This window comes from Drepanopeziza brunnea (genome assembly GCF_022702325.1).
Source record: "Drepanopeziza brunnea f. sp. 'multigermtubi' strain 214-2 chromosome Unknown ctg11, whole genome shotgun sequence".
NCBI lineage: Eukaryota > Fungi > Ascomycota > Leotiomycetes > Helotiales > Drepanopezizaceae > Drepanopeziza > Drepanopeziza brunnea.
Genome location: NW_027094074.1, coordinates 2,231,170 through 2,253,291, shown reverse-complemented (window position 1 = coordinate 2,253,291; position 22,122 = coordinate 2,231,170). Strand labels below are relative to the sequence as shown.

Genomic DNA, 22,122 nt, shown 5'->3' with positions numbered 1-22,122 from the left:
TCTCTGGTGAGGTGGCTGGCATGGACTGGACTGGACTGGACTGGACTGGACTGGACTGGACTGGACTGGACTGGACGGGGCTGGACAGGACAGGACAGGAATGGAGTTCGCGATGTTTATGTTGATGTGACACGGGACTCGGAGGTTGAGGAAGAAAAAGAAGCACCTCGGCTCAGATCTCGGGTCTCAGGTCCGAGGTCCGGGCTGGCGGGGCGGGGCGTTGTTGACACCGGCGCGGACAAACATTGATTCGGTCAAGCAGCAGTAGCAGCATCAGCAGCAGTAGCAGCAGCGGCAGCAGCAAACATCGAACTACGTACAACAGGAGAAAACCAACCAACCGTGCAAATAAATGTTGGATTGATTTGGCTGGCTGGCTGGCTATAAAAGCTATTGCCCTCAAGAGAATTCGACGAGGAAGGAGAAGAAGGGAGGTCCTTCTTTTCATTTCGCTTCGCTTCTCGAATTGAAGTGAGGTGAAGTGAAGCTATTCACAACCGAGTTAGGGCTAACTTTCGTCGGTTTGTTTGAATTTGTGATTGGATGCACTCTACGACCTCTACGGCTCACCTTCACCTTCACCTTCATGATTCAGTGTATCTGTGCACAACCAATCCATCCTTCCTCATTCGGCCGTCGTCAATCGTTGTGTCGCTTAGTGTCCAGCTGGATTTACTAATACAACACTACTTTACTTATCACGCTCGCCTTCCTCCCTCCTCCCTCTTCTCTCATCCAGCACAGGATCAACATCAACCTTAACATCAACATCGAGACCAACATGGAGATCGACCAGGCTCACTTCCGCCCGCAACTCCTGTCCATCCTCCAGCATATTGCAAATGCCTCCTTCGTCACTTTCGACCTGGAGATGAGCGGTATCAGCACTCGGCCCAAGCACTCCACGGGCAATCGTACTCACGATGTTGGCAAACCCAGTCTCCAAGCCCAGTACGACGAGATGCGCTCTGCCGCCGAGACTTTTCAGGTCCTGCAAGTCGGCATCACCTGCGTAGAAGAGGATCGCGACAAAGGTAAGAGCCACCGACCGGCCTTCTTTCTTGCTTATAACCTTTCATTTGAAAATGTCTTATACCACAAGCTTGCTGACCGAGAATATCAACAACATCTAGAGTTCTACCTCGCCCGTCCCTTCAACTTCAACCTCACGCCTCTGTCGGCCGACGGCGTGGATCTCCGACTCGACCGCCAATTCACCTTCTCAGCCAGTGCCTGTGACTTTCTGAATCGGAACCGCTTCGACTTCGGCAAGATCTTCAGCGAGGGTGTCCCGTACTTGTCTCGTGACGAGGAAGAGGAGCGCAGAGAGGAGTACGCCCAACGAGCGAGCAAGAATGCTGCGATCCCGGATATCGTCATTGGGCTAGAGGATGTTGCTACCTTGGAGTTTTCGCGCACGACCCGCAAGGCTATTGCTGCCTGGGCCAAGGACGAGAAGGTGTGATCCTCTCTTTTCTCGATTTTACTTCCCGTCTGCTTTACGAAGTCTGGCTAATGCTTGTTGTGCCTAGGCCGAGTATGCCTTTTGCAACATTGGCAATGATGCTGGGCCCATGAATGCTTTCCAACGCCGCATTGTCCATCAGATTGTCCGCAATGAGTTTCCAGCTCTCAGAGTATTTGCTCGCAATGATGGTCACTTCATGCAGGTTGAGAAGCTGGACGTGGAGAGAGAGGAGAGCGTAAGTTTGGCTGTTTGGCTTCAACAATTTTTGGCGGGCATTTTTTAACATGTCGCAGTTCCAAAGGAGACAAGCTACTCGCTTCAACGCCTCGATTGGCAAGCAAAAAGGTGCGCTTTCTCTCTCCGCAATCTAATTACCGGATACTAATCCTCGCAGGCCTCCGCTGGATCTTTGAAGCCCTAGCTGGCGGCGACCTTTCCGGCATTGACCCAGAATGGTTCCGCGACAAGTCCTCCCCTAACTCCGAGTCCGATTGGAAGCGCGTTCAATCCGAGCTCGCCACCGTCACTACCACCCTCCGCACCCACCGCCCCTTGATCGTCGGTCATAACCTCTTCGCCGACCTTGCTTTTCTCTTCAGAACCTTCGTCGGCCACCTTCCTGTCAACGTCAAGCACTTCCAAGAAGATATACATGCCCTCTTCCCCCGCGTCATCGACACCAAATACGTCGCTACTTACAACACCGACGCTATGAACCCACGTGTCGGCCTCAAGGACCTTCTTGCTCCATTCAGAAAGACGCATACCCCGCTGATTGTGTTGCATGAGAATCATACGGCGTATGGCGCTGGCTTTGGCAAGGAGCACGAGGCGGGCTTTGATAGCTGGATGACGGCTGAATTGTTTGTTAAGCTTGCTGCGTCAAAGGTGCCTGTGCAAGCCACCACTCCCTCTGCTGCTACCTGCCCGCCTCCTCATCCCTCTTCTAGCTCATCCTCGGATAACGACTCTGACTGTCATGGTGGTGGCGCAATGCTGGGCGGCCACCAACCTCCCGCTTGGCATGCGGCCAAGCTCAACGGGGGCAAGAAAAAGAGCAAGAGCAAAAGCAAAATCAACAGCAACAGCAGCAATATCAGTACCAGCAACCCATTCTCTGTCCTCCTGAACAGCAAAGACGACGATGATACAGATGAATCGAACCCGAAGCAGTGGCTTCCGTCATTCGAGGATAAGTTCTGGCATATCTATATGAACAAGCTGCGGGTTAACGCTAGTGAGGGCGGAGTATGTGATCTTGAGGAGAGAGAAAATGATGAGCGACTCGATGGCTTGAGGAGAAAGTTCAAGAAGGCTAGTAAAGCATGATCTTTTGAAATGCGTGTGATGGGTTGCGAGGCGTTGCATAGGAAGGGATTGGCCGGTGGGGTGGGGAGAGATGGATTTTAGAAGTTGAGGGCTACGCATGGTGGCGTTCAGAGTGGGCATTGTGATGGCGTTGATCACGGTACCGCGAGTTGCATTGCGTGCGGATTTTCCTAGCACGTTCTGGTATTCCTCATTGGAAGGGAATATCTGATAACTAGAATGGGATATCGAGATCTTTTTATTTATCTCAGAAATCCATTCATTCACTCTTCATTCTTTTCTGGAGGTGCTTTGCTTGAGCCTTGCTGTCGCCTAAAGTTATAGACCCCAACCATTATCGTGCTCAATCGGCGAACGCCCTGCAGCAGGAACACGGTTCATACACAAAAGTGACGCCATTTATAATCCGGTAGGTCAAACGCCGACTCTAAAGTCTCGGGAAGTTTCGATATTGGATGATCGCTTGAAACCATGGACAAAATCGTCTGCCGCGCCCAGTTACTCCAAGTCGTCTGTGGGTTCAGCCACTCGAGCGGCATCTGCTCAGTCCACGTTTCCTGCTCAGCTTCCACGATCTTCCTGAACTTGGCATCATATCTCCATAACGCCTCCTGCGGATCGTCCATATTCAGCCCAATCTCGCCAGCCAAAACGTATGCCCCAATGACTGCCATTCTCGTACTCTGTGCAGTTCCAACCGAAGGACTGAAAGCTGCATCACCAACGAGCGCACAACGGCCGTTGTACCAAGCTGGCAGCCTCACTTGCGTCATTTGGTCTGTATGGAAACTTTTCGTGGACTTCATGTGGTGAAGGATTCGTGGGAACTCTCCGTAATCCAGGTCGGAAAAGGCTCTGACCCATGCTTCGCGCTTGGCTCTATCGTTGCTGATGCTCTGCAAAGGAGCTAGATCTGGGTGGTGACCGACGGCGATGAGCCATACACTAGACACGGTCTCCGTGATCTGCTGGATGAAGAGACAGCGCGCCTTGGTGGCGTAGCGCCAGCGATTCGCAAGTAACGAATCTTGGGACTCGGCTGGGATCAATAATATAGCGGCAAACATGCTTGGAGCGGCCAGCTTGATACATTCCTTCAAGTCAGCTGGATGTAACATTAACTCCCGAGTTTTTGACCGGACTCCGTCTGCACCAACGGCAATATCATAAACCTCTTCCACACTTCTTCCACACTTCTCCTGAATCGTGACAATCAACCTATCAACCTCTTCCTCGATCCTGATAACCTTGCGTTCATACTGTACCTTCACCTTTTTCTCCTCTTTGATAATCTCCGACAATACATCGCACAGCTCTTCCGGCAGGCTTTGCGGTTCGTTTGATGGACCACCTTCCCTGGGGATAGCATTATCACATTGTGGTTGAATTTTGGCATCGATACCTCTGGGATCTGTCTTAATGGTCTTTGCGTAATGGAACAAATTCTCGAGGAAAGCAAGAAGTCCTTGAACTTCGAACCTTTGGTCTGAGGTGGCGACCGAGGAGGCGCGTTCGATCATGGTGATGTGAATCTGTCTAGTCGTATCGATGCGGGAGAGCCAGTAGGCTAGAATAGGACCAGCAACACCACCCCCAGAGATGAGGATGCGGAAAGGCTTTGGCATGGTGGGAGGTCGGCGATGGCTTGGCAGAAATCGCTTGCTGGATTCTCGAGAAGCTGGATTTGGCGTCCAGGAATTGGCTGCTGAAGTGCAAGGTTTCTGGACTTTAACTACGAAAAAAGAATTTTGAGGTGGAATTGGATGTCAGGTACTCGGGAATTTGCGAGGCTGCAGTGAGCCTTGAGCCTCCAAATATCCCTAACGGGCAGGAGCGACTAGTCAGCAAGCAGAGCCGCTTCGATACATACAGAGAGGGAAAATAGCCATCATTAAAGCAAATATCGAATTCGACATAACAGATAAACTTGAGTAAAGAGCGTGGCCTAGAGGACATCGATCGTCGCAGCTTATACGTAAGTCCTGAAGAAGAAGCTTCAATAATTAAACAGTTCTCAGAGGCGACCTACACGTGACGCCCCTTTTCATCTCTCGTTTTCGTAAGACTTTCCTTTCCTATATGGAGGGGAGAGAAGGACTTCCTTCCATTTCCTCAAAAGACATCGAGAGAAGAAGCACGAGGTAATTTCGATTAGGGGATTGCATTGGCCATCCACTTATACTCCCGCTAAAAAGGACAGCCGGTTCGAGCAAACGGTTTTGATTTCAGCGACTTCACAGATACTTAAAAGGTGTGATTGCATAGCATGATATATATGACGTAAGGATAAATTAAAGTAACTCTAGGCGGGAAATGGCATACAGCTAAGTAGTGAAGAGGCCGGCCTACCTCTAGGGGTGGTAAGAGTGCCAAACTCCAGCAGAGTAACAGCAGGAAAACAGCCGCTGCCAGATATGTAGGACATAAAGGTATCATCTGCCAATATTATTAAGAGAGTCAAAGATAAGGTGGTGAGTGCACTTGCACCGAATACGAGACAATGTACCACGCCGCCCTCCCTTGTCAGTGTTAGCACAAGAGCCGCCACGGGTATCTTCAACATCTCCAATTTGATCGAGCACATTTAAAATAGCTACTGTAGTTAGATGTCCTCATCCTTCATCTTCTTCGGGATGGTCCCTAAATATAGCCAAGCCAGCACTCCCACGAAGGCGCATATCCCCGCCATAACAGCGTTCATATTCCCGTACCCAATCCTCTCCCTCAAGCATCCGGCAATCAGAGGCCCGATGGTCAGCCCGGAACTGAACGCAATACTGCTCAAGGCATACAGCTGTCCATACGGCCCGTTGTTCCCGAAAAAGCCCTTATTCGCGGCATGGTACTGATCGACGACATAGCTAGCAGCCACGAGGGGTGGCGCAGAAATCATAGGGACTCCTACACCGATCAAGCCGAGGCAGCAGGACATCTTGACAACCTCGGCAACGCCGCCAGCGTGCGGGATACGCAGGAGGACGAGAGGGATGGTGATGAATGCGAGGCCGATGGTGGCGATGGGGCGCGGGCCGTATTTGTCGACCGCTCGGCCAGCAAGGGGACCGACGATAAAAGAGGGCAAAATTTGGGGGATAAACAACATTCCCGCTTTCAAGGAATCGAAGCCGAAGAGTTTTTGAGCTTCGATGACAAGCGTGGAGTCGAGAACAGCGAGCAGGGTGGCCTGTGTCAGAGACACGAGCTGGGATACCCAGAGACGCTTATCCTTCAAGCAGTAAAGGATAGGGAGGCTGCGGACCCAGCTAGGTTGGTCCTCCGGGTGTGGGATTTTCCAGTCTTCGAGTTCTTCTTCTTTGGTTTTTCCGTTATCCAGGAGTGGTGACGTTTCGCTCTCGCTCTCGTTCAAACTCTGGCTGTCGTTCGCGATACCGTACGCGGCCGCAGTTTTCTTTTCGATAACCATCAAGCGCATGATGAAGTCGACGACCAGCAGCGCGACTCCGATGCCGAACACTGCGATCGAGCCTCCCTTTTTATATACGATGCCTCCCAGAGGTGGAGAGGCAAGTTCCCCAACACTGATAACGCTGAATATGCTTCCAATCACCACTCCGAGCTGCGCAGTACCAACCGTGTCGATACAGAGCGCTAGACCAATTGTCCACACAACCGAAGCGCTCATCCCTTGCAAGAGACGGGCTGCAATGAGCATAGGTATGCTTCGTCCCCAAAATAGCATCCCCGTACTCGCGAACATCGCCGCGAGCCCAAACAGGAACGGCGGTTGCCTCGATGGAAGCTTATCCGCAATGTACCCTGCCACCAACGAGAAGAGCACCTGGGCCCCGGCGTAGCACGCGAGGAGGAGGGACGTATAGTACTGGACTTCGGAGTGCGGGACGTGGATCTTGTCGAGGAGAATGAAGGGAATGATGGGAACGATGAGGCCGTAGAGGAAGAGATCGGTGAACATTCCGATGGCCACGGTCGCGATGATGAATCGCTTATGGGACCGCCATTTGATGCCACGGGGGATGTGACTTCCCATGATAATAACTATCTGCGAAGAACATAAGTAAGCTTCCTGAAAGCCCCAAGGTTGCGGCGTTGGACAGGTACAACCATAATTCCGAGGTAATTTGGGAAAGCGGGGGATTCAGTACGCTCTACCTTGTTGATTCAGATATCCGGTGGAAATTCTGATCTGTGGCTGTTCCTATAATTCTGGATAATGCCATCTGTTTCTGGCGCAACTGTACGAGTCTGATAGATATGTGTATTGTGGTGTGATGGAGCAAGTACGGTAAATTTTGAATGGTGTTTTGGTACGTTGTGAGAGAGAAATATCAAAGAAGGGACAATTGGCTTTTTGGTTTCGGGACGAGCCGCCGCTTAACTTGAGATGGTCAAGCTTCGGTGGAGTGAGTCGCTGGCATGTATGGAGGGAGTACCGGTACTTATCACAGATATTGCCTGTTTTCCCAAGTACTTGAATTCGAAAAATGAGAAATGAAAGATTTGAGAGTTCTAAGGCTTCTCATGAATGCTTTAGTCCTACAAAACAACTCTGAAACCAGTTTGACGCTTGATGGTCCCGACCTCCACCGGCAAGGGGACATTGTCAGAGCTCTACGGTGACTATTTTCCCCCATTCCCTCTCTTGCTTCGTTGCTCTCGGGGTGAATAATAGTTATCATTGACCAGGCTCGCTTACCAAGAGTTGTTTACTTTACAGTGTGCTTAACGAGAGAGATCTCCGAGACAAAGAATGTTTGTTTGGACTTGTGCCCAGTGGCGGCCGCCGGGATTGAATTCCGTGTAGATCTCTCTACCCCACTTTCCACAATCAAATCTGGGGAAAGCGAGCATGAAAGCGAGAATTGAGAATTATAATTTACATAAGTATAAGAAGAGCCTTGTTCGCCTGTATATCTCTATCATACCTTTCCCAATAGAATCCCCGGCCCCTTTGTGTTTGTTATATGATGGCCACCTCAACTTACACGGTCACTCAAGCTGAGTTGAGCAATGCCGATCAAGGCATCGAGCTCCGAACGTTTGCTCCTCCTCGGCACTCTCCTGAGAGAAAACTTGGCACTTCAGAGATCGAAGAGCAGAGACGAGATTTTGATGCATCCATTCGAGCTGTTGAGGTCAGACAAAAATGGAATTCTCCTGGTGGGAACAAGTGGAGAGTGTTCGCGACGTTCTGGTCGTTTTTCATTGTTGGGATGAACGACGGTTCCTATGGTGTACGTGCTACGCTATCTTATACCCAGACATGATGGCATATATTGATGCAGAATACAGGCCTTGATCCCACATCTGGAAACATATTACGATCTCAACTATACTATTGTTTCTCTCATCTTCCTGTCTCCATTCGCAGGCTACTCGCTAGCGTCAACTCTCAACAACCTCATCCACGTCCGATTTGGACAACGGGGCGTTGCTTTCGTAGGGCCATTGTGTCATCTGATCACTTACATCGTGGTTGCCATCCATCCGCCATACCCTGTCCTAGTGGTGATGTTCGTCTTCGTCGGATTCGGCAATGGACTCATCGATGCGGCTTGGTGTGCCTGGCTGGGCAATATGGCGAATGCGAATGAAGTTCAGGGCTTCCTTCAAGCTTCGTACTCGTTGGGGGCGACAATAGCGCCGCTCATCGCTACGGCTTTGATCGAACAGACTAGCCTGGCATGGTATGGGTTCTACTATATCATGGTAAGCAACTGTATTTGCCTCGGGAGGTATGGTCGTTGACTGGAGATAGATCACCGGATCTGCAGTCGAACTCGCTACGTCTTCTTTCACATTCCGGAAACAGACAGGAGCGGTATACGAGGCCGAAAACCCACGAGATCCAGACTCCAAAACCGGTCGGACCCGAGAAGCGCTCAAGTCGAAAATAACCTGGCTCTTCTGCCTCTTCATCTTTGGATACGTCGGCGCAGAAGGTAAGAATCTCCCAGCCCCCTTCCCTGAAACCTCGAGATACTAACGTATCAAGTCTCCCTGGGCGGCTGGATCATAACCTTCATGTCCAAAGTTCGCAACGCGACGCCCTTTGCGTCTTCGGCAACCTCTACAGCATTTTGGGGAGGCATGACCCTCGGCCGTCTCTTCCTCCCCCTCCTCACATCTCGCCTGGGCGAATACCCCTCCGTAATCGCATACCTAGCTCTTTCCTTCGCCCTCGAACTCATCTTCTGGCTCGTCCCCTCGCTCGTCGTCTCCGCCGTGGCCGTCGCTCTCCTTGGCGTCTTTATGAGCCCTATGTTCCCTACCGCCATCGTGATGGTAACGAAGCTGCTGCCCAAGGACCTACACGTGGGATGCATTGGGTTCGGGACTGCGTTTGGGGGGAGTGGAGGCGCCATATTTCCCTTTATCGTAGGAGCTATCGCCCAGAGTAGGGGGGTGAAGACGCTGCAGCCGGTGATTCTGGCGCTGTTGGTTGCCATGACTGTTCTGTGGGCGCTGTTACCCAGGCCGAGGGGAAAGGGTCATGAGAAGGCTAGAGATGGAGAATCAACGCCGACGGCACTTAGGGGAGAGACCATGTGATTTCTTTTCGGGAAGCTGAATGGCGTGCGTAGATCCGGTCGATTGCATGAGATACCGTGCACCTGCTGATACATATCTGCTTCTATACCCACCAGGCCGCATAGGCTGCCTCGAAGCCGCTTATAATGCATGCCATTACATCGTACCTAGCGAAGAAATTATCTAGATCTAACATTGCTTTACTTCTAAAACTTCGCAGCGCTCACAATTTAGATAGACTATCGTCAAAAGCTACAGGCAAAAAATGAAACAAGATAAAAGGGTAAATTACAGATATATTCTCGGCTAACACCGTCGCAGGAATAATCCTACTTCGTTTCAGCAGCTCCGGGGAAAACTCAGCGATTTCGCAGAGTCATAAAAAAGATGCAAGGGTTGGTAGCGGTACTGTAGCGGCACGTCCGGGCATGCCAGTCGCCCCAAAAATACTTCGAATCAACCTTGCTCTTGGCCAGGCAAATCCAGCAGAAGACCTGCCCGCAGCAACCTACGCACTCAGCGTGTTAGCGAAGACTCGCGCGATCTTCCTTCTTTACTATGCAAAGGATGGCTTGAAAGCCTTGGGGATGATGGATCCCGATGTACGTACATTCCATCTCGTCGCAGCCAAAGTTCTTCATGATCGCACGACAACAGCCAGGGCATTCCTTGACGTTGGAATTCAGGAACTCCTCCGCGGCGGCCTCCTCGATCTTGATGCGCGCAGCGGTCTGCGCCGGGGTCTCCTCCGAATTATGGTTCTCGTCTGGGTGCTGCGATTGCTTTTCCGAGATTGATTTCGGGGGGCTGCGTTGGAAAACGATGTCGTGTGGAGGCGGCGCCCTCTGTCTCCTTTCTCTGCCCCGGAGCGTGTCCCAGATTTCGCGAAAGTTGAGGAATGCCATTATGTTTTTGTGTATTGGGTGTGTTTATGTATGTATGGATGTATAGATGTATGGATGTATGGATGTATGGATGTATGGATGTATGGATGTATGGATGTATGGATGTATAGATGTATAGATGTATGGATGTATGAATGTATAGATGTATGGATTTATAGGTGTATGGATATTCTTTCGGTATGAGTTTTTGCTACGAGTTCTGAACGTTCGGTGAGAGAAGGGTTTTAAGTATAGCTAGCATCAGTTGATGAAAGTAAACTAAAAGGGAGTCAGTCTTTTCTTACTTAGCGTGCACTAAGGAGAAATATCTCATTGAATGTCATCCATCACCAGCGACGGCCCCCACTTCGGGGAAAACGCTAGAGAATAGCCAGAATCTAATCTGCTCTAGGGCCGTCAGAAATACACCATAGCCACTAATATACATTTCTGGATGATACCCGGGCCGCGAAACTTCCAAAGAAAGAGTGCTCCAAACTCCGCTCAATTAACGACATCCATTTCTCGCTTAGCTCTTGTTTACCGTTAATTCTCAGCCGAGCCCGTCGCCTTGGCACTTTTTTTATGTTGGCATCTTCCTTCAAAGCATCCAAGGCGCCGCCCAATTTTGGTAGTTGTATTTCTGTCTCTGCTTTCTTCCTCGAAAGTCTCTGATCTAGGCTCTCGCTTTCCTGAGAAAATAAAACGAGTCGACCAAGACCTCCTCTGAGCTTCTCGCAGAAGAGTTCATCGATTGCGCATCTAAGTACATACATACATACATACACCCACCAATGTTATTGTGATTGATTATTACAGAAGGGCATTAGCGCCACGTCCTAAAAATTACTCTTCAAAGTATTTGTTTTACGACGGATTAGCTTCGGAATGATGTATGTCGATTACGTGAAGAAGCTAGAGTCCACTAGGTAGGGTAGGTACCAGGCTCCAGGGGAGTCACATCATGTCTAGTCCTCGCGTGCGACATTCTCCGATCCCACGTCTAGCCCGTTTTGCCGCTTCGCCGTGCATATCTCCCACTTTTCAGTTTTTCTTACATATTAATCGATTTTCCTATACTCTAGCTTCTGTAGCCGAGAGAGATTCTTGTCTCAATCTCCTTTGGATATGATTTATTCCCCGGATGCCGCTAGCGATTCAGCGGTGAAGTCGCGAGAGGCTTGCTTGTACAGTAGTTGGGACGTTCGAAGTATCCGGCAGCTCGTTAGCGGGCCGGTCGAGGATGTGGTGGCCTTTAGAAGGGCGCTACCTAGACTAGCTAGTGTGTATATAGTTGTTGGCCTCTCTCCTCTCTTCAATCAACAGCCTTTTACCCCAACAGCCCTTTTACCCCTTGAGTTAGTTCATCCAGCTATATTCGTCCGCCTTCTCGATTCGATCCTCATCATTGACATTTCTCAAGTGTGTTCATGAAAGCTTAATGCTTGGTGCTGTTCGTAGGAAGGCGTCGATCGTTGATTCGCTGTATTGAAGAGTGTGAATTTGTGCGATTGCTAGAAAATGAGTGGAGAGGACTTTGAGCAGTTGAACAGATTTTATATACGGGAATAGGTTGGAGGGAGGTAAAGATATCAAGTAAGCCATATGGTCAGCATATACCGCGTTGATGATGCCATGGACAGGCTATATAGCCTGATACTTATATTCTCTGGTACCTTTCAATGACAGGTAACTTGTCGTGACGTTCAGGTTGAGCATGGTCACTTGATTTGAACACCAGAACCCCTTGTTGCCTCCCAAATACGATAGAAAATAAGCTAGGAAATGTAAGAGAGCACCTACGGTCTTAATCTTGACCATATCACTTCTAGTACTCTGTATATGTAGGGTCTTTCGATCGCTGAGCGCCCACGAAAATGCGATGGCACGCCCGGATTTTTCTCCACTCCAGCCATTTGGAGAGTACTGAAGGCCTTGGTGGACGAAAGTGCGTGGAGGCGGGTGAACTGCTTCAATCAAATTAAAATCCTGCAACGGAGTAAGCCTGCTACTACATACTGACCCCATAGAACAGGCATCTGTTGTCTCTTCCCTCACATGGTATACCTAAAGTACGGATTCCTCAGGTCCGTCACATCCTGCTCTCCCAACTCTCTCCCCAGCCTCTCCTGCTTCTCCTTTGTGATGCCGCTCTCAGCCGCCACTCTATCTCGTTTACTATTCTGCCACATGTACCAGCCTCTCCACGCCACGATACATACAAACTCCAACCCCAAGCAGACACTGGCGCCGATCGTGCCTGGCACATACTGAGGCGCATCCTTGGTCTTGAAGATCTGGCTACCGACCATATTACCTACGCAGTATCCCAGGAAGGTTGCAGAAGAGATGATGGTCTTCTTTGTGCGGCCCGCGACGTTGGATGGGATGAGCGTCCATGCCAGGAAGAGAGAGAGGACCGTGGGGACAGTCATGAGAAACAGACCCCATTTCGTCCATTTCAGGGACGGGTCTTGAGGGAGGAGGGAGAGCGCGAGGAGGCCGACGAACGGCGGGATGGTGGCGGCGGCCATAATCCACATGCGGCGGTTGGCGACTTGGCGAGTGTAGAAGCCGACGATTACGAAGAGAATCAGGGACATTACTGAGCGGGGGATACCAACGAGCAGGACCTGGAGTTGGGTGAATCCGAAGGACTTGTACAATAGAGATCCGAACGTAGTGATCCCACTGCATTCTCGTTAGCTGTGAACACTGGGCGTGATAAGTAAGAGTGTTGGGGGGAAAAGACATACCCGTTTGGAACCGAGCTCAGGAAGGCGTTGAAGGTCGAAAACCAGAGCACGGGATCCATGAAGGCCTCTGTGACTTGTGCCCAATTCCACTCCTTACCTGTAACGTCGCGCCCAGCTTTGTTGCTCAAGATTCTCGCCGCACTGTCACTGCCATCAGCCCAACAACTCGAAAAGATTCGGAGGAGCAAGAGATACGCACGCCATCCGCTTCTCCTCCTTACTCAACCACCTTACCTCCTTCGGCGACCCCAGAATCACAAAACACGTCAGCGCGGCCACGATAGTCGACGCGCCCAGGAATAAGCTTATGCACCTCCACGCCGCTATGCTGCCGGGATATCTCTCCGCATGGGTACCAATACCGTACATGACTAGATCGGCGATGATACCGAACCCAGCATTGGCGGACTGGAAGAAGAGGGAGCGCGAGGAGTGCTCGTCTCGCTTGTACCAAGTGCCGATGACGAGAATGAAGCCGGGGGAGATGGTGCACTCGAAGAAGCCTTGCATGGCGCGCAGAACCATGAGATGGATCCAATTCTGGGCGGCGGCAATGGAGATGACGACGATGCCCCAGCACAGCATGTAGATGCTGAGGCAGCGGCCGAGGGCCCAGCGCTGAAGGAGAAAGTTGGATGGAAATTCGCCGCAGAGGTAGGAGAGGTAGAAGCTATGAACCATTAGCCTCGGGGATAGATAGGCAAGTCTAACTGCTGTATATGAGAGCGAGTGTTACATCGTAGTGAGCCATTGATACTGCTGTCCGACCAAGTCCGTGTCTTCTCTCAAACCAAACAGTGCTTGTGTTCCGAGGGAAGTCTTGTCCGTCTGCTGGATTCCGTAGCAGCACCACCTGCATTTTGTCAGCAACCGTTTCCTCAGTGTATTCTATAATCTCGAGAAAAAAGCAGCAGGAGAGACGTACATAAGCGGGAGCAGGAACTTGTCAACCTTTCTCAACAACTTCTTATATTGCTCTGGGGTGTAATCTTCGACTCGAGTCAGCGCCTGCAACTAGGCGGCTGGACGATGATAGCTTACCCGACTCTCTTAGCTCCACTTCATCCCCTTCCTCAAAGTAGACAGAAACCTCGGTATCTACCTCCGTGGAAATAGAACCTTCCCTATTCTTTTCGTTGATGGATTGCGGGTATCTCTCGCCCGGCGACGGGGACTTCAACTCAATCGCCTCCTCCGCAACATGATGCTCCGTAGAAGCCATTGCAAGAAAGGACCCGAACAACCCCAGGAAGCAGAAGCAGAAGCAGAAGCAGAAGTACGGCAAGAAGCAAGCAAGCAAGCAGAGTGCAGAGTATAGAGCCAAGGTACCGTGTCACTCCAATCCTTCCGGTCCAGGGGATTATCCATTCATTATATGCACCGTTGCAGCGGCCCATCGTTATCACATCAAGCCCGAGATAAGCTCCCCTTCATCCCCGCTGACGAGAGATATGGAGATATTCTTCTGTACTATAGGTGGGTTGGCCGATGCAGTTCGGTCAAGACACGACAAGGAAGTCTTGGGAGGCCAAGGCAGGATAAGAGAAAGAGATCTTCTGCGTTAAGAGCCAGAGCGGGCGCTACATGCATGAGGTGGCGAGGAGGGGCAACCAGTAAACAGTAAACTTGCATAGAAACAAAAAGATGGTGTTTTCTTGATATGGCGGAGATCAATCAATATCATCTCGGCAGTTCACCCTTAACCCCATTCTTGGGGCGGGAATCCCGACAGAGGCCCCCCGATTGAAGAAAGACAGGACTGGACTCTTCTGCTGGCAATACTCGATGAGAAACTCTGACAGATGAAAAGGAAGATGCAATGAAATGCAACGCGAGCGTACCATCTCGGCTCGGAAAATGAGTCAGGTATCCGCTTGCCACAAGTTACTTCTATTAGTACAGTATCTTCAGCCGCAATGCGGTTCATGACAGGTCGTTTTTCGCTTCATCCCATCCATCAACCCTACTCCTGAACACCATGGTATCCTAGCGGCACTTATAATACACCCGCTCCGTCCTCTCGCAAATCGCTTCAGGATCCATTAGACACTTGGCTTACACCTATCCTCGCATTTACCTTGTCTCGGTGCTGGCGATTTCTCAAGTGAACCTCGAAGTTACCAACTGTTCTCTCCGGACCGGGTGTGTACAGCTTTCCGGGGCAGTCGTTGCACCTTATCCGTGGTAGAAACATATACTTTACCCCGTCAGAGCTTTGGCCTGGCTGCGGGGCTGCAGTAGGTAGCTCAGTAACCTTGTTGACCGCAGTGTATTTCATAACGCCTTCAAATCGGTCATTAGGATATACCTTTAGAAGATCCCTGAGACCAGCCGTAAGCCATGCCGGAGCAGGCTGGTTGTTGTTAGCAAACGTCGCTGGCATCAATGTGTAGGAAATATAAGCCAAGTGTCCTCGAAACTTTTCGAGCTCCAACGCGATCTCTTCGAAATCAAGTCGCACGCAAAATATCGATAAGAATTACTTACTGGTGAGGGTGGATTTTGCCCTCCCACGGGGGGTGGTGCATCGACTCGACCTATTTGCCCCATTGGTCCCGGAGTCGTTGACGGTGGTATAGGTTGGCTCTGGGCATTTGGAGTTGAAGGCGGCGGACCCATTGAGCCAGGTCGTGGAGCTGCACTTGGGCCAGGAGTAGACATGGCACGCTGAACAGCCTCTGGTTGTTGCGAGGTCGCTGAACGACCAGCTTTCACTGCCCGATCGAACTTCTTCATCCTCTCTTTTCCAAGCTTCAACTTCACAATCAGCGTAAGTGGCTCGCTTTCATCACGAGCATCACGGCCAACCAATCTTCGAGCAGAGGTTCTCGTTTCGTGATGGTGTACAGCTGCTTCAGGAGTTTCGGACCTTCCTAAGTTGGCCATGCGTTGCTGCGCAGCGGTAGCAGCTCCTCGCATATGCCTCGTCCTCGCTGTTCCTTGTTGCAATGCCAGAGCTGGGGAGTCAGGATTCGAATCTTCCTCGTCAGATGATTCCGAAAGGTCGCCCTCTCGGCCCGGACGCTTGGATCTCCCAGCCCCAGTAACATGTTTGTACAGCCGGCTTTCCTCGACTGTGTCGGCGCATCCAGGAATGACTGATGAGACCACCATTGTCCGTACTGTCCTTTGCCTGTCCTTTAAATCTGGTAGTGTGGGGCCTCCTCTTCTGTTTATAGACCGTTTCTGCCTCCTTTGCTCTCTCGACCAAATTATCTCTCCGCGTTCTAACTCCTGTTCTGTCGTCTCGTATAAGTACGGCAGGTAGTCTTTCGCGATCTGCTGGGGACGGAATACGGATGTCAACGGGGAAGGAAGAAACGCAGCAATCAAGTCAGCGTCTTCTACTGGGCGCCCGTCGAACGGATATCCAACCATAAACAGACTTCGTATAAACAATTGACACTGTTCCCGTATGGAATGTGCAATGGCGGTCGTAAATTCTCCCGATAGAGCCAAATCACGGGCTATACACTGCGCAAACTCTTCCGGCGATGTCAAGGTGTTGTTGATGTCCCATTCAAACTTGTCCTCTAAAGTATGCGGTCCGATGGTGATGTTAAGCTTGATGAGAATCCGCAATTCCTCGTTCTTGTATGCCGAGTATGGAAGGTCAGACATCAGTGGCTCTTGGGGCGGATCAGTGATCGGGTGGAAATCGTTGAGCTGTTCGCGCAGCTGGGTGGTAATTTGTTCAACAACTGGAGCAGCGGCCGGACCCGTCAATCCAAAGTCCTCGGCCAGGCCAGTCGCAAAGATCTGAATGTCTGTAATCCGATCATGGTAATTCCAAGTAAAGGTATCTCGTAGCTTGAGTTTGTCCCAGTCGATTTCTAACCGCACAGGCATCAGGCATTCCTCCTGCTCTGCCTGTATAGCGACGTCTTTGCGCTTCTGGCGCATCTTGGGCGTCTTCCTGTGACCCAGCCTAGGCTTGTTGTGGGGGTACAGAATCCGCGGAGGCCCGTCTGTTGTCCCGTTGCCATAGCCAGCGTAGCCCGGGCCGTATAGTCGACTTGGGGGAAAGTACGGCCGGTACGTGTTGGCAACATTGTAGTAGTCCTCCTTCTGGGCCAGCAGGGTCTTGGTAATGTGGGCGGTGCGACTCGTCGGGCCATGGTCGTCGAGGATCGCATCGGAGTCTAGAAGCTGCTTGTGCAGATAATCCTCGAGGAGGATCTGGTCGAATTCCGCCTTGGTACGTCCTTGTCCTCTCCCTCGATGGGCTAGAGAAGGGGCTGGGGCGTCTGCGGCATCATGGACTGGTAGAGGCGCCTGGTGGGGGTCTGGAGCCATTGCGAAGGCATTCGCGACAGACCGGCGACGCTGCGGAGAGGAGGTAGGGCAGGCCTGGAGGGTTTAATGTTGGATGTATTGATGTCGGCGCGTACCTCAACCTCCCTGTCAAGCAGATTCGCGTTAGATTTGGATCTTTTGATATCGAGGCTGACTAATCGAAGTTTTCAAAAGCTTGGCCATCCTCCCGTAACAACACAAGCGAATTTCGGACATCCCATCCCACTCACCCACATTGACTTGCCCCTTTACCCAGCCCATCACCTCTTTCACTCTTTCCACTCCTTCACAACCTCTTCTGCGAATCCGAATAACTTTCTTGCAATTTCCGTCAACATGGCCGAGAAGAAGGAAATCGAGGAGATCGGTAAGTACTCAATTGAATCGCTGCACATCCCCAAGCCCAAGTGAGGGGCCATGATGACCCCGCTATCTGCTTCCCAAGTTTGCAGGCTTTGCACGACGACGAGGTCGAGAGGTGCCAGCAGAGACTATACTGACACTCGAGCACATAGACTACACTCTCGCCAACCCCGATACCCTTACCAAATACAAGAATGCCGCGCAAATCTCTCAGAAGGTTCTGGAGGCCGTTGCCGCGCTTTGCGTTGCTGGTGAGAAAATTGTAACCATCTGCGAGAAGGGAGACAAGCTGTTGGACGAGGAGATTGAGAAGGTCTACCGTGGAAAGAAGATCGTCAAGGGTAAAGCTGACGTTCCTATGTTTTGCTTGTTCTGCTCTAACAGCTACAGGTATTTCCCATCCCACCACCGTCTCTCCGTCGTCCTTCGTCACCCCATACACCCCACTTAAGTCCGACGAGGCCGAAGCTGCTGTCGAGCTCAAAGAAGGAGAGGCGGTCAAGATCCAGTTGGGTGCGCAAATCGACGGCTTCGGTACTATTGTCTGCGATACCATTATCGTTGGCAAGAGCGAAGTTGAGGGTCGAGACGCTGATCTTCTCCTGGCTACACACTACGCAAACGAGCTCCTGCTGCGTTTGATGGTCCCACCGGGACTTCTCGCTACCGGTACTGACGAGGAGAAGGCTAAGGCTGCCAAGGTCAAGGCCCCAACCCAGAGCAAGATTACCAGTCTATTAGAGAAAGTTGTCAAAAGCTACGACTGCAACTTGGTCGAGCACACTACCAGCTGGGAGTTTGAGCGAAATGAGATTGAGGGCAAGAAGAAGATCATTCTTGCTCCAGGTGACGGAACTAAGGGGGAGGGAGTCCCGGAGGTGGGCGATGTTTGGGGAGTTGAGATGGGCGTCAGTACCGGCACTGGAAAGATCAAGAACTTTGAGAACAGAACGACTCTTCACAGACGTACAACCCTCACATACGCTTTGAAGAGACCTAGTTCCAAAAAAGTTCTGAACGAGGTTGTCAAGAGATTTGGTGTTTTCCCATTCAGTTTGAGACAGCTAGAGGATGAGAGAGACGCTAAGGTTGGTGTTGTTGAGTGTGTACGTGGAAACGTTCTTCGCGCATACGAGGTCGCAGGAGACAAGGATGGTGCCTCTGTTGGTCGTCTTTTGACCACTATTGGTGAGTGCTCTCCCTTTTGCTTCCTGGGCTGGACTCGAGCGGCCGCTGTTTGGGCGCGCTCACTGCTCGGAAGTATTCTAGTCCATAGCGATGCCATATGCTGACTTCCCTCAGCCATCACCAAGAATGGTCTCCAAAAGCTCGCCGCTCCTCCCACCCCAGACCTCACCAAGTGGAAGTCCGACAAGAAGATTACCGACGAGGAGGTCCTCAAGATCCTTGAGCAACCGCTCGCTAAGGAGTCCAAGCCTAAGAACAAGAATAAGAAGAAGAAGCCAGCCAAGAAGGCCGCGGCTGCTGCTGCCCCCGATGATGATGACGAGAGCTCTGACGAGGAGTAGAGCCGCTGACGGCCTCGTTGATGATGCCATGAATTCCCATGATTTGATGGCCACATGGCTCTCCTGGATGGTGGGAAAGGGGTGATTATCCATGTTATGGCCACCTCTGTCTACATTGCAATTTTTTCTTTGCAGTGGACACCTCGCTAGGTTATGCCAAGGAATCAATGCGAGTATTCAGCAATACTCCTGATGTGGTCTATGACAACTTTGCATATCCACCGGTAGACATCAATTCTGTGATTTCCGCACCCAGCACAGCCAATCTATCTTGGCCCAGTCAGCCCCAGCCTTGCACAGCCGAATGTGATCATGTGCTTACTTAATTATACCCAATCCTTGCTCGAGTGGCCACTCAATGGCGGCCCGGTCACTGTTCTACCTATTCCATAGTGTAACGTCAACTCATACCCGGTGCAGTTGGCAGTTGGTTTTTAGGTATGAAGCATCATGTCCTAACACAGCACAGTCGCACTCACTCAAAGCCACATGCAGATCTGGCCTGGGCAGTGAGAATAACTTATTCTCCCATCCATCAGCAGCTAGACTATTGTGTTGTATCTGTCCGAGCCATACTCCGTATTCATTACATGATATGACATGGCATCCGTAATCCATTAAGCAGCAAATGAAGCCGGCCCGGGATGTTAGATCATATGAAATCAGACCCGCGCTCTTTCTTCCTCTCTCCCTTTCTCTCTCCTCTCTTTTTGTTTTTGGGGGCAATTGCAGAGCTGAGGGAGGGGGAGGGTCAGGATCAGGGTCAGGGCTCTCTCTCTCTTTAGATATATTTCATTGGATTCTAAAGCTTCAACGTGTTCTTCATGTTGCCCTTTTTGGGGGGGAGCGAACCGAGATGCTAGAGGGGAGGGCTTCTTGATTTTCCGTCAGGTGATTTGATTTGAGGATTTTGAGGATTCTGATTACTTACGACAGCAAGTTAGCAAATTTTCAAAAATACTCAGGCAACCGACGAGTAGCCTGCCGTCTAGGCTGGCTGGCTCTTGACACTGGTCAGAAACATCGTGGCGATTTCTTGTGAGCTGAACCATACCGGCAACAGGATTATCGAGGGTGGTTGCGTTCAGCTTCAGAGCAAGCGGTGACTCGGCATCTTCTTTTTATATCTTCCTTTCCTTTGTTTTCCTTTCCATCTTTTCAAACTTAAAGATCGGATGGGATAGGCGCGTGAAGCCGCGTCATTCATATGATCGAATGTATATATATGAGCATTCGATCATCATCATCATCTGCTTCAACTTCCTGGTATGAGATGAGCAAGGATTCTCTAGAACCTCGCAAGTCGACGAACTTCATTCCGTGTAGAACTGGTTTCGGCGGCAAAGGTGGCATTGATGATTGTGATCCATTCGCATGCTCCTACGCAAGACTGGTGTGGTGGTCTCAGCCTCTCAAGAGCGGGCGTCATTAGATGGAAGGTACTGCCTGGCTCGAACGGATATCGCGCATGCCAGTACGGTACATACCAAATCAACGGACTGGGCGACTCGACACATGCCAGTTCTTGAACCAGCCGTTTTGACCAGCTTGCTGGAGATGATGGCGACGGGGCGAGAGTTGGGGGCACGAACGGCAGGGTTTGGAGTGCAGGGAGTTTTGAATTGTCGTTTTGAGGCCCGTGAGCTGGGCTCGTGGAAGAACGAAGATGTGACCACCTTGGTACATCGAATCTCCTTGACTTTGAGATGAAATCTGTCGCAGTCGATGGGTTGAGGTTTGGCGTTCGGGGATGTGAATTGGTGCGATTTCGAAAGCTGAGTTGAAGCCTGCTGGTTCCGAAGCTTCGTAAACAGCCGGGGCTGTGAACCGTGGAACTTCGAATACAGGAAAAGATGTGTAGGGTGGAAAGTTTTGGGGGAAGAGTGATAGTCAAGTTGGGGGCCAATGAGACGACAGTGAAAAGATCCAACTTCGTCAGAGATGAATAGACCACATGTAGTTCTTGATTGGAATGAAGTGGAGTAAAGTGGAGTGGAGTTGAAGAACACGAAGCAGAGTCGCCGACTCAGAATATGGAACCTTCCAAGATCCCAGATTTACCAAATGTGATGTGGACATTGCCTCTTGTAGATACCTCCGTAGCTAAAACGCGGAAGGGCAAGCATGATGAAGGAACGAGAAGATTGATCTCAGTGAGTTATGGAGAAGTCTCGTCAGTAGGGTGACTTCGAAGAGATATCCATTGTTTTGGAGCAAAAAGAAACAGTAGAGTGAGCACACAGCTGAGAAACTGGCAGGCAGTGGGCGTCCTAGATCTGAGATTCCGTCCTTTGGTAGGGGAGAGAAGTACGGGACACCTAATCTCAGCCTGGGTCTTCGTTCTCCAATGTTTAGATAGACAGAATCGGAATACCTGTTGGAATTAGCATGACGAAAGCTTGGGAAAGGGCGCTGAAGAGATGTCTTTCTGCTCAACACCAAGGAGTGAGATGTGATCCGATGTGGGTGGGAGGGCAGAGAGGTAGGGGTAGGAGGAGGAGGAGGAGCCGGTATGATCATGTCGCAAGTCCACACAGCAGAATCCCGAGCTCGAGTATAAGATCTGGTCGGCATTCTTGAATCGTGATCTTGTCACTTCACTCACTCCAACCCAACCGTCCAGAATTGCCGGCGGATTCGTGATTCGTGAGCTGAGAAGGCATAGCCTAGCCTGACCTTGGTGGCGGTGGCATCGAAGCACAAAGAAAGGAACCGATGCTGTGGCTGCTCTTTCATTATTAGCCGAAGATCGCCTCCTGAATGGATGTGGGTATCACGAAGGCCTTGCAGAAGGATGATTATGGCATGAGCGGATCACGCATCTACAGATCTCGACGTCGTGAGCCTCGCGAAGCAGCCGTCTGGTGGTTGTGCTGGGCGAGGGCGCTGTCAACATTGCCCTTCTTCTCGGATTGAAGGTTGGACCCACATAAAATCTCTCGGCGTGTTTACTTTGCCCCTTGGATCCGGACCCGCAATAGAACGAG

At 50.9% G+C, this 22,122-nt stretch overlaps 8 protein-coding genes across 8 annotated transcripts; 3 read left to right on the top strand and 5 right to left on the bottom strand.

The window, feature by feature from the left end:
* Positions 1-781: 781 nt before the first annotated feature.
* Positions 782-2,797, top strand: L3040_006764 (uncharacterized protein; the record flags this gene model as incomplete). Its single annotated transcript, XM_007291181.1, has 5 exons — positions 782-1,034; positions 1,134-1,459; positions 1,533-1,703; positions 1,762-1,813; positions 1,863-2,797. 5 exons carry the CDS (start codon positions 782-784, stop codon positions 2,795-2,797), a joined length of 1,737 nt encoding a protein of 578 aa, XP_007291243.1.
* Positions 2,798-3,174: 377 nt separating this feature from the next.
* Positions 3,175-4,422, bottom strand: L3040_006763 (uncharacterized protein; the record flags this gene model as incomplete). Its single annotated transcript, XM_007291182.1, has 1 exon — positions 3,175-4,422. One exon carries the CDS (start codon positions 4,420-4,422, stop codon positions 3,175-3,177), a length of 1,248 nt encoding a protein of 415 aa, XP_007291244.1.
* Positions 4,423-5,399: 977 nt separating this feature from the next.
* Positions 5,400-6,806, bottom strand: L3040_006762 (uncharacterized protein; the record flags this gene model as incomplete). Its single annotated transcript, XM_007291183.1, has 1 exon — positions 5,400-6,806. One exon carries the CDS (start codon positions 6,804-6,806, stop codon positions 5,400-5,402), a length of 1,407 nt encoding a protein of 468 aa, XP_007291245.1.
* Positions 6,807-7,740: 934 nt separating this feature from the next.
* L3040_006761 (uncharacterized protein) lies at positions 7,741-9,328 on the top strand (the record flags this gene model as incomplete). Its single annotated transcript, XM_007291184.2, has 4 exons — positions 7,741-8,010; positions 8,069-8,485; positions 8,535-8,718; positions 8,772-9,328. 4 exons carry the CDS (start codon positions 7,741-7,743, stop codon positions 9,326-9,328), a joined length of 1,428 nt encoding a protein of 475 aa, XP_007291246.2.
* A 435-nt stretch (positions 9,329-9,763) lies between these two features.
* L3040_006760 (uncharacterized protein) lies at positions 9,764-10,212 on the bottom strand (the record flags this gene model as incomplete). The annotated part of the gene is made up of 2 exons (XM_066154237.1): positions 9,764-9,815; positions 9,914-10,212. The coding sequence occupies 2 exons, from the start codon at positions 10,210-10,212 to the stop codon at positions 9,764-9,766; spliced, it is 351 nt and encodes a 116-aa protein (XP_066011212.1).
* A 2,033-nt stretch (positions 10,213-12,245) lies between these two features.
* Positions 12,246-14,169, bottom strand: L3040_006759 (uncharacterized protein; the record flags this gene model as incomplete). The annotated part of the gene is made up of 6 exons (XM_007291186.1): positions 12,246-12,882; positions 12,948-13,088; positions 13,147-13,617; positions 13,684-13,800; positions 13,873-13,936; positions 13,989-14,169. The coding sequence occupies 6 exons, from the start codon at positions 14,167-14,169 to the stop codon at positions 12,246-12,248; spliced, it is 1,611 nt and encodes a 536-aa protein (XP_007291248.1).
* Positions 14,170-14,979: 810 nt separating this feature from the next.
* Positions 14,980-17,243, bottom strand: L3040_006758 (uncharacterized protein; the record flags this gene model as incomplete). Its single annotated transcript, XM_066154236.1, has 2 exons — positions 14,980-15,300; positions 15,435-17,243. 2 exons carry the CDS (start codon positions 17,241-17,243, stop codon positions 14,980-14,982), a joined length of 2,130 nt encoding a protein of 709 aa, XP_066011211.1.
* Positions 17,244-17,579: 336 nt separating this feature from the next.
* L3040_006757 (uncharacterized protein) lies at positions 17,580-19,135 on the top strand (the record flags this gene model as incomplete). The annotated part of the gene is made up of 4 exons (XM_007291188.1): positions 17,580-17,610; positions 17,759-17,947; positions 17,997-18,794; positions 18,909-19,135. 4 exons carry the CDS (start codon positions 17,580-17,582, stop codon positions 19,133-19,135), a joined length of 1,245 nt encoding a protein of 414 aa, XP_007291250.1.
* Positions 19,136-22,122: the final 2,987 nt, after the last annotated feature.